We start from the raw sequence: 16130 nt of genomic DNA, 5'->3' as shown, positions 1-16130 counted from the left end.
ACCTTGGACCTCAGAAAACACAGTGGCCCAAACCATCACTGATTGTGGAAACTTTACACTGGACTTCAAGCAACGTGGATTCTGTGCCTCTCCTCTTTTCCTCCAGACTCTGAGACCTTGATTTCCAAAGGAAATGCAAATTTTACTTTCTTCAGAGAACATAACTCAGCAGCAGTCCAGTCCTTTTTGTCTTTAGCCCAGGCAAGACTCTTCTGACGCTGTGTCTTGTTCAAGAGTGGCTTGATCAAGGAATGCGACATGTCTTGCATATGTCTGTGCGTGGTGGTTCTTGAAGCACTGACTCCAGCTGCAGTCCACTCTTTGTGAATCTTCCCCACATTTTTGAATGGGTTTTGTTTCATAATCCTCTCCAGTGTGCAGTTATCCCTATTGCTTGTACACTTTTTTCTACCACATCTTTTCCTTCCCTTCGCCTCTCTATTAATGTGCTTGGACACAGAGCTCTGTGAACAGCCAACCTCTTTAGCTATGACCTTTTGTGTTTTGCCCTCCTTGTGCAAGGTGTCAATGGTCGTCTATTGGACAGCTGTCAAGTCAGCAGTCTTCCTTATGATTGTGTTGCGTACAGAACTAGACTGAGACCATTTAAAGGCCTTTCCAGGTGTTTTGGGTTAATTAGCTGATTAGAGTGTGGCACCAGGTGTCTTCAATATTGAACCTTTTCACAATATTCAAATTTTCTGAGATACTGAATTTGGTGTTTTCATTAGTTGTCAGTTATAATCATCAAAATTAAAATAAATAAGAAATGAAATATATCAGTATGTGTGGAATTAATGTATACATTATACAAGTTTCACTTTTTGAATGGAATTACTGAAATAAATCAACTTTTTGATGATATTCTATTTTTATGACCAGCACCTGTACATGTTTTACATTGACTTTAAGTTTGGGACACTCAGTGTTTGAGAGCTGCCTAATTAAAACATATAACCTCATTTACGCATTGAAGATTTAGGGAGGTTAGTCTTTAAGATCCAGTGAGGTTTCTTGTAATAGAATTGGTGGTATGACAACTAGATTAATACATCAATTTGTTCATTGTCCATGATGGGACAAAAGGGAGAAATTATAGAAAATATATTTATTATTATATCCTTATTTATTCATTATTCAGTTAGAAGGTCTTTGTACTTTGTATGCTTGATTCTTTACGTATACTAAAAGACTTGTCTTTCTTTGTCAGCAACTCATGTTCTCTCTATCTGTGTTCAGGGGCAGTAATGAATGGAATGTTGGCTGAGCTAGGCCCCTAGTCTCCATCTATGGGTTGAAGACTAGGCCTTGGGCCTAGCAGAAACCACTAGAAGTCTCTCTTTTGGGGTTACGTTGCAATAGCAGCAGTGGGGCTCCTGCTCCTTTTATTATAGAGGTGAACAGGACCCTATTCCTTATGGGGAGTGCTGAGTTAGAAAAACCACCAATAGTAACATGCCCCAGCTGTCGTGCGTGAGCTTTCAACAAGTTGTCTGGGCTACCGACATTCTATGATTACCTATGTCTCCTGGATCTATGTCTGTATGCAACCTTGCATTTCCTAAGCTACATCATGGCCACAACAATTCCTTGTGCTGTATGTACATTTTGCAAGTGCTGATGTTGGTGGGAAGGAATATAAGTCTGAAATTTGGCAATGTAAAATCAGAACAACTGTTATGACACCACCCTGTGTTGGTCCGTCTACCTTTTTTGTCATGATGCTTGTTCCCGAATATACGATTGAACCTGAAATAATTAACTGTTATGTTAATGATTGAAGAAGTTTTTACTTGATAAATTGCGAACATTTTCATCTTCTACACCTTCCTAAATACAATATGTAGATATGGTCATGCAAATAATTCCAAGGTAACCTCATAATACCAGTGTCACACTACTGTAGCCAGTGAGGGTAGAGGAACCTGTTCGTGGCTCTGAATGGTATAATAACCAAAAGAATGGATAGGCAAGGCACAAAAAGGAGAAGGTTTATAACTTTTTGGTATTTATTGCAAAGACGAAAAAGTCCAAGATCCATTGAAGAAAACAGAAAATGAATTGTAATACAATGTTATCTAACAAATCAGAAATTTGTGGTAATAACACTGTAATATAACAGCAATAGCCAGAACAAAAAGAACCAAAGTTTCAGTAATAAACGCCTATGCAAAGAGTGATAATTGCCTTGGAATACTAATTTAAGAAACAAGATGTTTATCTTATGACACACGGTTCAGACCCATACGTAATCTGTTTTTACAAGCCTGTCGGATTTTGGAAATTCTAACTCCATAAACAATAGGATTGAATAGTGGCTGGCACATGAGAAAATACACTGATAAAATAGTCTGAAATAAAGGTGGAACATTAGTCATAGGTCTGTCAATTCTACTCTGGATCACAGTTAAGAAACAACCAAAGGAGAAGTTAAGCAGTGATGCCAGATGAGGAGTACAGGTGCTGAAAGCTTTCTGTCGAGTCTCAATGGAAGATTTCAAACAAATTGTCAAAATCTTAATATAAGAGAAGAAAATTGTAAACAATGGGATAGCAAATAACAGAGCAACACCATTTAGGCCAAATATGTTATTAACTCTCATGTCAGAAATTGAACATGCAAGTTTCACTACAAGGTAGTTGTCACAATAAACCTTTTCTATAAGATTTCCACACAATTGTAATCGAACAGTTAAAGACAGATGTACAATGTTATTTAAAAAAGTGAACCACCATATTGCACAAACTAAAGTACACACCTTCTTTGGGGTCATAATGATGTTGTACTGTAGTGGATAACATATAGCAAGGTACCTGTCATAGGACATGACAGCTAAATTACTGAGTTCAATACATGCATATGTATATATACAAAAGATCTGTAGATAACAGTACACAGTAGAAACTGAATGGACATCTGAAACCAAATTAGTCATGAGAGCAGGAAACAAAGCAGTGCTTCCATACAAATCATTTACAAACAAACTACACAAAAACAAATACATGGGTTTGTGAAGGCTTCTCTCTGTACATATGACCACAATAAGCAATGTGTTGGCAGCAAATATAGAGATATATAACACAGTTGTTATAATGAAACACAAGTACTTCAGCTGTCCAATGTCTCTGTATCCAACTAATATAAATGAAGTGAATTGCGTTGCGTTATTCATTTTCCTAATAGTACTTATATACATATATGAACTTAATTACTTAATTCGTAGACCTTACATATGTTTTCAATACTCACGTCATTATGGAAAAGCATTGTTGCCTGTGGATAGAATGGGCAGTGAGAGTAAGACATGGTGTACAGCAATTACTATGTACCAGGAAACATAATGAGTCCCTGATGTAGTGTAAATAATGCTAGTCCAATAACCCTTAAAAGACAGTACCCGGTATAAGTCAGTGCAGGCCTACAGTATCTTCTGTGTCAGTGCCCATTTCCCTACTGAGCTATTGTCACAAGGCTGACCTACCTTTTATACCTTTTAAAGGAAGAGAAAGAAGTACACAGAGTTGTTTTTATTGTGTCGTGTTCCTCACTCAGTCGGCCCTCCCTCCAATGTTGTCCCTGCTTTTTGTTTAGTTTTAGTAAAAATACTACCATTGCCACAAGCAGAGCAGTGTTTCTATTACATTCATTTATAATACGTATTTTGATTGCTCATGGGGATTTTATTATTTGTATGTTACAGACCTGAGCTACAATCCAATGTATTAAGTAACAAGATACTTACAAGGGACCAGTGTTGTGTTCTCCTACAATACATTGTTATGTATATCTTTACTATATTTTTGTCTCATATATTTCTTAATTCTTAGGTTCTTACTACATAGATGCCGTGTACCATGTCACAAAAAATCCATTGTTCAGAATGACGTTGTGTTATTCGGTGCATTTGATAAATACAAATATGTGGACTTTGACTAATCACTAACAAAAAAAAATGTGTCCTTACAAAGTGATTAAGAAATATAATTACAAAGAAAAATAATATAAATTGGGAATTTAATTTATTATACAAGTAAAAAGGTGTTTCTATTATGTACAGGTCACAATTTGCCCTGATGGTAGTAATTTGTATACAGGACATATTTTTCTCTGCATCATGCACTTGTAAAATTGTGTCCTGTGCAGAATATGTTTTAATGTGAACGAAAGCCAATCAAACACATGCTCATCAACTAAATTAGTACAAAGAACAACTTTCTAAGGGTCTCAACTAGTGAATAGACACCTCTAAGCGACTTTTGACAAACTCAATGTAAAACAAAATATCTGTATTTACATTAAAGCACACAATAGCTAGCTGTCTCATGTGCGAGTTAGCATGACATTACATTATTTTACCCATAACTCCCTGTGTGTTTTTGCTAGAAGCACCACTATTTTTTGCATTAACAGAATGTAGTATTGTGAGGGGTTCTCACCAGGAAAGAAGTTTAAGAAGAGAGAAATCATGAACATCCTTGTAAATATGCACATATTTGTGCTACAAAAGTGTATTTTACTTCACAACTTAAGTTTTCAATTAATTTGGAGTGGTTGCAGTTTTCTAAAACATGTCGTTTCACAAAACAGTTGCCATCCCCTAACAATTGGAACTAAAACTCACAAGTTAACCCTTTTGGCCCTGTGAGTAGTGATTAAACAATGCTTCGGACGTCATTATTAATCACCTGGTGATCATACATCTGAATGATACATCTCTTTGAGAGATGTGATATTAAGATGTGATATTGAAAACTGACAAGCATATATTTCTTACGTAGGAATTATAAATGCATCGTTGCCAGTGTTATCATCAAACCCACATATGAAAAAGTAATCACTGGGACTCAAACCGGGATTACAGCATAGCCTTCTACAGTACTACACGTTGAGCCACTGGCCAGGTGATATTCCGACTGAAATTCTAACAATAATCTATGGTACTGGGCCTATACACGTCAGACCACAACACTCCCACTAACATGCTTGACTGTAGGCAAGACACACTTGTCTTTGTACTCCTCAACTGGTTGTTGCCCCACACGCTCAACACCATCTGAACCAAATACGTTTATCTTGGTCTCATTAGACCACAGGACATGGTTCCCGTAATCCATATGCTTATTCTGCTTGTCTTCAGTAAATTGTTTGTGTGCTTTCTTGTCTTTCATCTTTAGAAGAGGCTTCCTTCTAGGATGACAGCCATGCATACCAGTTTGATGTGTAGTGTATGGTCTGAGCACTGACAGGCTGACCCCCCACCCCTTCAACCTCTGCAGCAATGCCGGCAGCACTCACACATCTATTTCCCAAAGACAACCTCTGGATATGACGCTGAGCACGTGCACTCAATTTCTTTGGTCGACCATGGCGAGGCCTGTTCTGAGTGGAACCTGTCCTGTTAAACCTTTGGATGGTCTTCACCACTGTGCTGCAGCTCAGTTTCAGGGTTTGGCAATCTTCTTATAGCCTAGGCCATCTTTATGTAGAGCATCAATTCTTTTTTTCAGATCCTCAGATAGTTCTTTGCCATGAAGTGCCATGTTATACTTCAAGTGACCAGTATGAGGGAGTGTGAGAGCAATAATACCAAATTTAACACACATTCTCCCTATTCACACCTGAGACCTTGTAACACTAACGAGTCACATGACACTGGGGAGGGAAAATAGCATCCTGCTCCTGCACAACCTTCCCTAACACACCTACAACCTCCCTCTCCTGAATGTCAATCACACCCAGATCACATCCTGCTCCTGCACAACCTTCCCTAACACTCCTACAACCTCCCTCTCCTGAATGTCACTCACACCCAGATCACATCCTGCTCCTGCACAACCTTCCCTAACACACCTACAACCTCCCTCTCCTGAATGTCACTCACACCCAGATCACATCCTGCTCCTGCACAACCTTCCCTAACACACCTACAACCTCCCTCTCCTGAATGTCACTCACACCCCAGATCAGTCACCCGAATTCTAGACACCTGTTCCTCATCCACACTCCACTTCTATAGTCGACCACATAGTCGGCCACTTCCTCTTTGTGATGTATTGTTTGCGTTTCGTGACATACTGAGCTGGTTATCTTCCCAGCTTAATAATCTTCTTTGCCTACCTGTGATTGACCATTTCCCACCTCGTTTCGTGTGTTTGTGTTTTCCTGTACCATTGCCTGGATTCTGTTCATGACCTCCTGCCGACCCTGACACCGACTCTTGCCAAGCCCTTCTGCGTTTCTGCCTGTCTATTTTGGAATACCTGTGTATGACCACTGCCTGCCCTCTGTCCTGGTCGTCATATACTTGCCCTTGTTGGCGCTGAATAAAACTACCTCCGCATTCTGCGTGTGCATCCATAACCCTGTTCCAAGTGTATTGTTAGCCAATCAAGATTCCAGCCAGAAATTATAACCACCACGTAAAGATTAAGGATCTCCAAGTATGTCGATACGGCCTGAGTGACTTAAGAAAAGCAAGGCAAAGCAAGTGTATTTGTCTAGGGCATTACACACACAAAGCCATTTCATACTTCACAAACACATGAACAGAAATAAGAGAGAAAATGCAGAATAAAATGAAATAAACAAATAATACAATAATAGCCTACAGTAGTGATTCAATATTTAATATTGTGGTACGTTTGTATGTGTAATATTCCTCGTCATCTTATTTCATGTTATCTATTATTATAATTTTTAAGATCAAATTTGATCGTATGCATGTTTCATGAATGAGGGCCAAATTATTTTTCTGGGAAGGCCTTGCTTATTTCAGCAAGACAAAGCCAAACCACGTTCTATGTATTACAAAAGCATGGTTCTGTAGTAAAAGAGTCTGGGTGTTAAAGTGGCCTGAGTGCTGTCTAGACCTGTCACCCATTGAAAACATTTGGCGCATTAAGAAATGAATAATACAGCAAAGGAGATCGCGAACTGGAAACAATAACTTTTCTCAGTTTCAACATTTGATGTGTTTTCTTTGTACAGTTTTCTATTGAAATGGGGTTTAAATAATTTGCTCATCTTTTCATTCTGTTTTTATTTCCATTTTACACAGCGGATAGATCATTAATTATGCTGTGTTCGTTCTCGGTAGGTACCCCCTTTTGTTTTTGTTTTGCACAAATAAAAGGACCAGTGCCTGTCCCCTGCCCAGGAGCCATCAGTGCCACCCCTGGATGCGTCGGATGATGAGCCCCTGCAGTTGCCACCTCCTCCTTCTGCTCCAGTGCCCTGTAGATCTAGCTTCTTCCGAGCAAATCCTGTAGTCACTACCCACACCCACCTGGTTGTGTAGCTGGTCTGGATTCTGCCCAAAGACTCTGGACACAGGCCCCTGTATTTATTGTATTTAATTGTCATCTAAACATGCAACAAATACTGATGGGGCCCAAAAAGGTAATGTACTCTTATGAATTTAACTCCACAACAATCTCATTTCTTTGTGTGAATAATATTTAGTGTCCTAATCCTCCTAGAGGTGTTCAGTGGAACACAGTGCTACATAAACATGGACATAATTTACTTGTGACAGGTAGAGCAATGTAGCTTTACCCTCATTTACCGTCATTTACGGTGAGATCCCACCTTAAAGGTGGTGACCAAGAATGACCAAGGACTATAAGAAAACCTGGGATGTAATCACTGAAGTATAATAATAAGACATGCTATTTATCATCTTGATCAGTATTATTGATCTATACTTTTATATTCAGTACCGCCAATCTACAACCATGTTTCCAAATAAGTTGTGATGCTGTGGTAAATGTAAAGAATGCAATGCTTTGCAAATCATCTAAACCCTATATTCAATAGAAAATACACTGAACAAAATTATAAATGCCCCCATTTATCCGATAAACCAGTCAGTATCTGGTGTGACCACCATTTGCCTCAAGCAGTGCAACACATCTTCACATAGAGTTGATCAGGTTGTTGATTGTGGCCTGTGGAATGTTTGTCCAATCCTCTTCAATGGCTGTGCGAAGTTGCTGGATATTGGCAGGACCTGGAACACGCTGTCATACACGTCGATCCAGAGCATCCCAAACATGCTCAATGGGTGACATGTCCAGTGAGTACGCTGGCCATGCAAGAACTGAGATGATTTCAGCTTCCAGGAATTTTGTACAGATCCTTGCAACATGGGGCAGTGCATTATCATTGCAGCCACATGAGGTGATAGTCAAAGAAAACATATCAAAGTTTAAAACTAAAAAGTTATTGTTTCTTTAAAAATACATGAAACAATAACATACGTTTGCATACCTTGGCATAAGTTTGCATACCCTGGCAGAAATTGTGAAATTTTGGCATTGATTTTGGATATATGACTGTTCATACCTTTTGTCTTTTATTTAAGGATAGTGATCATATGAAGCCATTTATCATCACATAGTTGTTTGGCTCCAGTTTAAATCATAATGAGAACTGAAATCAACCAAATTGCCCTGATCAAAAGTTTACATACCCTTGTTACAGACACACAAGGTGACAAACACAGGTGAAAATGTCAATTAAAGGTGAATTTCCCACACCTGTGGCTTTTTAAATTGCAATTAGAGTCTGTGTATAAACAGTCAATGAGTTTGTTAGCTCTCATTTGGATGCATTGAGCAGGCTACATACTTTGGAATCTGATCATTAACAATTACAATATGGATGTATGTTTCATTGGAAGTGAATGTGCCTAGATAATGAGAACAACAGAAACATCTCTGTTTAGATTATCTCTCTGTAGGTTGCACTCTGATAACCACAGGAATGTTTACAGTGACCATTTGGCATGGGGGTTATTGTCTTGGAAACCTGATCTGTGCTATAGGCTAGCTGGCAACTATATTTACAGTGAGAAGATAATGGAAAGTTCACCGAATGACATCTGTGCTGCAATTTTCCAATAAACGTGAGCGAACTTCTCCCTCGATTTGATACAGGTTCTACATTATTTAACCACTATATGTAACGCTGATTTCTAACAATACTGAATCATGCGGAGCAGAAAATAACTGTCAAAAAACCTGCGTAACAAGGTAATGAAACTTTATAAAAATGGAAAAGGACATAGAAAAATATCCAAAGCCTTGCAAATGCCAATCAGTACAGTTCAATAACTTATTAAGAAGTGGACGATTCGGGGAGCCCTTGATACCAAGCCTAGGTCAGGTAGACCAAGAATGATTTCAGCCAAAACTGCCAGAAGAATTGTTCAGGTTTAATCAGCGAGCAAGCGGGGACCCAAAAGCGGACACAGAGGCAGAGGAGGGCGAGTCAAAGTGTTTGTTGAACCAATAGGGACTAGGCGGTCTCGTAGTGGTGATCCAAGCAGGATTTGGTTACCGGTGGTCAGAAGTGCGGCAGTACAGAGAGGCAGACAGCCTCGCAGTGGGGGGCGGCCAAAGGTCGTATCGGGTGGTCAGATGGTCGAAGGTGCAGAGGAAGCAGGCATGCTCGCTGTGGAGAACAGGCAGTGTTTGTTGTCTGGCAGTCAGATGGTCAAAGGTACAGAAGAGGGCTGGCATCCGGAAAAACAGGCAAGGGTCGCAACCGGGGAAGAGAATGACAGGCAGAGTGGGTACTACAACACATAGAACGCTGGAAACGACTATATAAGACAAGACGATCAGGCGACTGCCAGAACAGAGAACAGGGCCTAAGTACACAGGGCTAATGGGGAACCGGGAACACCTGGTGAGGGGCGGGGACAAGACAGCAGGTGAAACCCATCAGGGCGTGACAGGGTTACAAAGAAAAACCCAAAGGTTACCTCAGGAGAAATATAGGCTGCTCTGGAGCACAATACTACAATACTTGAACAAAAATGAGCTGCATGGTCGAGCTGCCAGAAAGAAGTCTTTACTGCACCAATGCCACAGAAAAGCCTGGTTACAATATGCCCGATTACACCTTGACACGTCTCACAGCCTTTGGTACACTGTAATTTGGATTGAAGAGACAAAATAGAGCTTTATGTCAACAGCTATAATTGCTATGTTTGGAGAGGAGTGAACAAAGGCCTATAGTGAACAGAATACCATCCCCACTGTGAAGCATGGTGGGGGCTCACTGATGTTTTGGGGGTGTGTGAGAACTAAAGGCACAGGGAATCTTGTGAGAATTCATGAATGCAGCATGTTATCAGAAAATACTGACAGACAACTTGCATTCTTCTGCACAAAAGCTGCATATGGGACACTATTGGACTTTCCAGCACGACAATGACCCTAAGCACAAGGCCAAGTTGACCCTCCAGTGGTTACAGCAGAAAAAGGTGAAGGTTCTGGAGTGGCAATCACAGTCTCCTGACCTTAATATCATTGAGACACTCTGGGGAGATCTCAAACGTGCAGTTCATGAAAGACGACTTTGAATGACCTGGAGGCATTTTGCAGCTATACCACCTGGAACAAATCAGGGCCTCAGAAACAACTATATACCTTTTTGGGACTTGTTTTAAGGCTTTGGATTGTGAGTCATCATCTGGACTTGTTCTTATGCTTTGGGTTTGGGTTGCAAGTGGTGACTTGGCAAGACATTTTAGCTGGACCAACCGTGATATTTCACTGACTTAATGTGGTTGTAATTCCCAGAAATATTATGTAAGTTTAAAATTGATGAAATAACATTGTTACCTGACACTCTACCCTCCCTGACTTGCTGTGGTATTGTTGCGATGAGGCAATAATTGTGCTTCGGACATCAGAGGAGGCCCTGGGCTGCCGTCTCTTGTCTCTAATTAGACCATTGTAGGGTTAGTCCCAGGGAGGTACAGTGTAATTAGGCTTAATTACCTCCTTCTGTCTGGTCTGATGATGAATGATGCAACACTGTCCAAAACAGGCCAAACAAGTTGGCCCTACCGAAAATACAGTAAAAACACATTGTTGATCAATCTATGTTGACCTGTGACCTGAGAGTGAAAACCATATCAAGAACGTGTCCAAATATTTTAACTTATATAGGCTTGACATATAAATATATGTGTTGAGCAGCGTGTCTAGTCCTGGCACGGCAGGTCAGTGAGACCCGACCAATACCTGTTCATTGTTGTTAATGCCCTCACCTGTGTTCCTGACCACCGTTCCTATTTAGTTCCTCCTGCCCTCACCTGTGTTCCTGACCACTGTCCCTATTTAAGTTCCTCCTGCCCTCACCTGTGTTCCTGACCACTGTCCCTATTTAAGTTCCTCCTGCCCTCACCTGTGTTCCTGACCACTGTCCCTATTTAAGTTCCTCCTGCCCTCACCTGTGTTCCTGACCACTGTCCTTATTTAAGTTTCTCCTGCCCTCACCTGTGTTCCTGACCACTGTCCCTATTTAAGTTCCTCCTGCCCTCACCTGTGTTCCTGACCACTGTCCCTATTTAAGTTCCTCCTGCCCTCACCTGTGTTCCTGACCACTGTCCCTATTTAAGTTCTTTCTTCCCTCATATGTCCGGTCCTGTTATTGATGTGCACGAACAGTTCAGGTTTTTCTAACAAGGCTTTTTAGTGACCCGGGACTCACAAGTCCTTTTTTTCTAGTGATTTGTTCAATTGTATCGTTCATTCGAATGTTTGGCAGTGGATTACTACAACATGATCACTTGCTTCATACCCGGTCCTCCAGCTCAGTTCTTCACATAAACATCTATGCACATTTGCAGAGAAAAATGTATCAAGGCAGGAACATCATAAAGAATTTTTTATAACCAATAATTGAACACGGACTATAATATTTAATACAGTTAGTTGACTACTGATGTCATAATCAACACAGATGAAAACAAGCACTAAGCCTTTGCCAAAGTAAAAAAGTGAATGACTTGTGAAGTTTTATTGTTCAGTTGAAACTCCAGAAAAACATAAATACTTCTTGACCCAAGAAACATAGAATTTTGTTGGCAGACCTTACAGTGAACCTCAATGGTTGTATGATCATATCCCAAAAAACTGTGAGAAACCTTGGCATTACCCTCAACCCTGATCCCTCCTTTGATGAACATCTCTCCTTTGATGAACATGTTTGATGAACAATGTTTTTCAAATGCTGTTTTTTTCCATCTTTGGATAATTGCTAAAATCTAAAACCTTTTATCAGAAACTGATGCAGAAAAACAAATGCATGCTTTTGTCACTTCTAGATAAGATTACTGCAATGCTCTTCTCTCTGGTTACTCTGATGAATCAATAAATAAACTTCAATTAGTGCTGCACACGGCTGCTAGAATCCTAACTAGAACAAAAAGAATTTGAACACATTACTCCAGTACTAGCCTCTTTACACTGGCTGCCTGTTAAATCTAGGGCTGATTTTAAGGTTTTATTTTTGACCTATAAAGCAATACTGTACATGGACTTGCTCCTACTAACCTCACTGAAATGATCTAGCCCTACATACCTACACGCAGGGCTGGAAATTAAGTCTAATATTAGAACCATTAGTCCGTTAGGCGAGTGAAGTTTTGCCGATTTATTTGAGGGAGTTTTAAATGCGGTGACTGTAGATAATGAGTCATCAGCCCTCCTATTATGGGGCTCATAATCAGCCCACCAGACTTGCCTGGAAATAAAGACTCAGAAACTTCGCAAAGACCCGTCCCCTTGGTTACTTTAGCTACAACTGTATAGTATTCTAATATGTGTCTCTGTACAAGCCACCAAGCACATCAATCATTTTAGAATTATTTTAGGGCCAAAACAGTAAAGGTGCGTTCAGTAGACTGAGTGCTTGCAACTTGTTAGTGTGTTTTATACATATTTGTCATGATCACTATTAAACACCACAGGTAGTAAAATCACGTTAATTAGCCAACCAGCTGTACGTTCATTAAATGTACAGTAAATTTTAAATGCTGTGAAATGCTGTGAAAACTTTGAGTGAATACTTTTGTATGTACTATTTAAGTAATACTTTATTTTGCTAATTACACTTGGCTGGATATTTTTGGGTGACTTACAAAACTGTTCTCTCATTCTAAGTAGTAATATAATATTGTGCACAGACTAATTTAACATGAATACTGGAAAAATATACAGAAAACATCCATTTATAAACTACTAGCCCTGTTCGTTACTCTGTAAATAGAGTTACAAACAGGGCTAGTAACATTTCACCAGGGTGAATGGAAATCTTGGCCTATTAGCCCAGCTGGTTACTGCCAAAACTCCTTAAGATCCACCCCTGCCTACATGTAACCTAAGATGGCAAGATGCAGGCCTTCTAATTGTACCTAGAATAAAACAAACAGCTGGAGGCAGGGCTTTCTCTCATAGAGCTCCACTAATGTGGAAGGATCTGCCAATTATGGTTAGAAATGCAGATTCAGTGCAAACTTTCAAGTGTCTACTAAAGACTCTGGTCAGCATGGTCTATGATTAAGTGTAGTCTGGCCCAGGGGTGTGAAGGTGAAAGGAAAAGCTTGATACTGTCAACCCTTGCTGTTGTGCCAGGTGGGCTCTCATCACCACAGGGATGCCCTCTCTCTAATACCATTCGGGGGCAGAGTCACTGGCTTTTTGCTGTCTCTCCATTGCACCCATTGTAGTCGGCCCTCATTTCAGGGTGGTTGTGTTTGGTTGGTGTCCCTTTGGTTGATGCTTGGCAATGTGGATGGATTGTCTTCCTGCCTGTTGGGCCCTGTCTGGGGCCTCCCCCGGATTAGGCCACAGTATCACTGGACCCCCCAGCCTCAGCTTTAAAGTTTTACGCTGCTATATTAATGTGCCGGGAGAGTAGGGTCAGTTCTCTTTCTCTGCTGTAAATCAATGTAAACCTAAGGAATGCAATCTCTAAATGTGTCCTTGTCTCCTGCTCCGTTTAGCATGCAACAAGCAAGCACGTTTATTTATATAGCACAAATCACACATAGAAGAAATTCAATGTGCTTTACAATTTAAAGAAAAATATGAAATGCAACAGAATAAAAATCAGTCAGATTGTTACAATTCTCTAACCACCCTCCAGGGGGACTCTCCACCCCAATATCTCAATCCTTGCACTCCAGCGCTAGGATGAACCCTTCAGTCCCTTTGTGAAATAATCTCTTAGGAGGCTAATTTCAGTCCCTCTTGAAGAGTTTTTCCTAGCCACTATGCTTCAACACTGTTGTTGCTTTCTCTTTGAGGATTCAAGCTGGGTGTTTTGTAAAAGCACTTTGTTACAACTTCTGATGTAATAAGGGCATTATAAATACATTTGAATGAAAATGATTGAGAGGCCAAGATACATTTTTGGGTGGTTCCACCTGTCATAAAGTTGTCATGAGGCTGATCAAGAACCGTGTCAGTGATATTTTATTTTAAACTTAAAAGCAATATTTTACAATGATTTTCAACAATATTATAGCTAAGAGTTGTGAATTTGATGGACGTGTTGTTTTCAATTAGCTTCAATCTCTTGAATATTTTTCTTATCTACCAATCACAATAGAACCATAAAGACAAAGCAATAAAAGGTCCCCACACAGTGTTTTGGGTGACAATTCCATTACATTTCATATCTGCCTCCCTTTGTTGCTTGCATAAGCCCTACTGATGTAAAGACATGGACTTCTATACAATCCACACAATAAAGTATCTGTGTCCATTCATGGGCTATCTTATCTGTGTGCATCAAAATAAAAGAAAATCTATTTCCACTACTACAAGTATGAAGGAGTATAGTTCCAATTGTAGCCATGTCCTATTGGGCCTGAATTTTAGACATAATTATACAGTTAGTTTTGGTATGGGTTTTGGTTTAGGTATCATGAAAACAATTAAGATGAACAAGGAGACACTCATTTATCAGGGTATTGACCTAGAACTAGTACATTTTTACAAGCCTTTCTAAGTTTAGACATTCTCATTCCATACAAAATGGGATTAAAAAGAGGCTGGATCATGGCAAAATACACTGATAAAATAGCCTTAACTTCAGATGGAAAATGTTTCATAGGACTGTCAAATCTGCTCTGAAGCACAGTAAAGAAACAACCAAAGAAAAAGTTGATAAGTGAAGCCAGATGAGGAGTACAGGTGCTCAAAGCTTTCTTTCTGGTAGCAATGGAAGATTTCAGACAAATAGTCAGAATCGCAGTATAAGAAAAGAAAATTGTAAATAAACAGACCATAAATATCAAATTATAACTTAGGAGTCCAAATATGTTATTTACTGCTGCATCCGAGGCTGAACAGGCTAGTTTCACTATAAGGTAATTGTCACAAAACAATTTGTCTATAACATTCCCACAGAATTCCAAACGAGCAGTTAATGACACGTTTAGAATCATATGAACAGACATACAAAACCATATCACACAAATTAAAACACACACTTTCTTGGGGGTCATAATGACAGTATACTGTAGTGGATGACATATAGCAAGGTACCTGTCATAGGACATGACTGCTAAATTACCCACTTCAATACAACCATATGTATATATACAAAATATTTGTAAATAACAGTGCCCAGTGGAAATTGAATGAACATCTGAAACCAAATGTATCATTATGGCAGGATACAAAGCAGTGCTCCCATACAAGTCATTTACAAACAAACTACACAAAATCAGATACATGGGTTTGTGAAGATTTCTCTCAATACATATAACCACAATAAGCAATATGTTTGAAAACCATATGGAGATGCATAAAACCGTCATTATAAGGACATATAAATATTTCAACTGTCCAATATCACTATAACCAGCTAGTATGAATGATGTGAATTGTGTTGAGTTCATGATTTTCTTAGCAGTACCTTTTAAAAGTATTTGTAGATATTTAGTTCACAGTCCCTTTCAGGTAAATTGATCAACCTTTACGACTGACATTTAGTATTTACTACATTTATAAAATGACCATAGCTAAATAATAATTTCATTATAACCGTTGTACTAGTCTTCAATGTCATGTGATGGAAAAACATGGTTAACTTTGGAAATCATGAGTAAAATATACAGCAATTTTTAGATCACAGTAAACATTAATAATAATTGTATTTTCAACTACAAATATAACTCTGATCACAGTGTGTGACTCCAACAGGATGGTAGTGTAGAGTTGTGTTGTGGTAACACACTCCTGGACGTGGAACTCCCCACCAGACACCAGGCTCCTAACTTCCTGTCAGCCTGTGTCAATGTTTCCCTACGATATCCTTATTG

The 16130-nt window shown here is 39.4% G+C and overlaps 2 protein-coding genes across 2 annotated transcripts; both read right to left on the bottom strand.

The window, feature by feature from the left end:
* Positions 1-2222: 2222 nt before the first annotated feature.
* LOC105011182 (olfactory receptor 11A1-like) lies at positions 2223-3173 on the bottom strand. The gene has a single exon (XM_010871027.1). It carries the CDS (start codon positions 3171-3173, stop codon positions 2223-2225), a length of 951 nt encoding a protein of 316 aa, XP_010869329.1.
* Positions 3174-14759: 11586 nt separating this feature from the next.
* LOC105011183 (olfactory receptor 1509-like) lies at positions 14760-15707 on the bottom strand. Its single transcript, XM_010871028.3, has one exon. It carries the CDS (start codon positions 15705-15707, stop codon positions 14760-14762), a length of 948 nt encoding a protein of 315 aa, XP_010869330.3.
* Between the last annotated feature and the right edge of the window lie 423 nt (positions 15708-16130).

This window comes from Esox lucius, chromosome 7 (genome assembly GCF_011004845.1).
Source record: "Esox lucius isolate fEsoLuc1 chromosome 7, fEsoLuc1.pri, whole genome shotgun sequence".
Lineage (NCBI taxonomy): Eukaryota > Metazoa > Chordata > Actinopteri > Esociformes > Esocidae > Esox > Esox lucius.
Note: the sequence above shows the minus strand (reverse complement) of the source record. Positions and strands in the feature narration are given on the sequence as shown.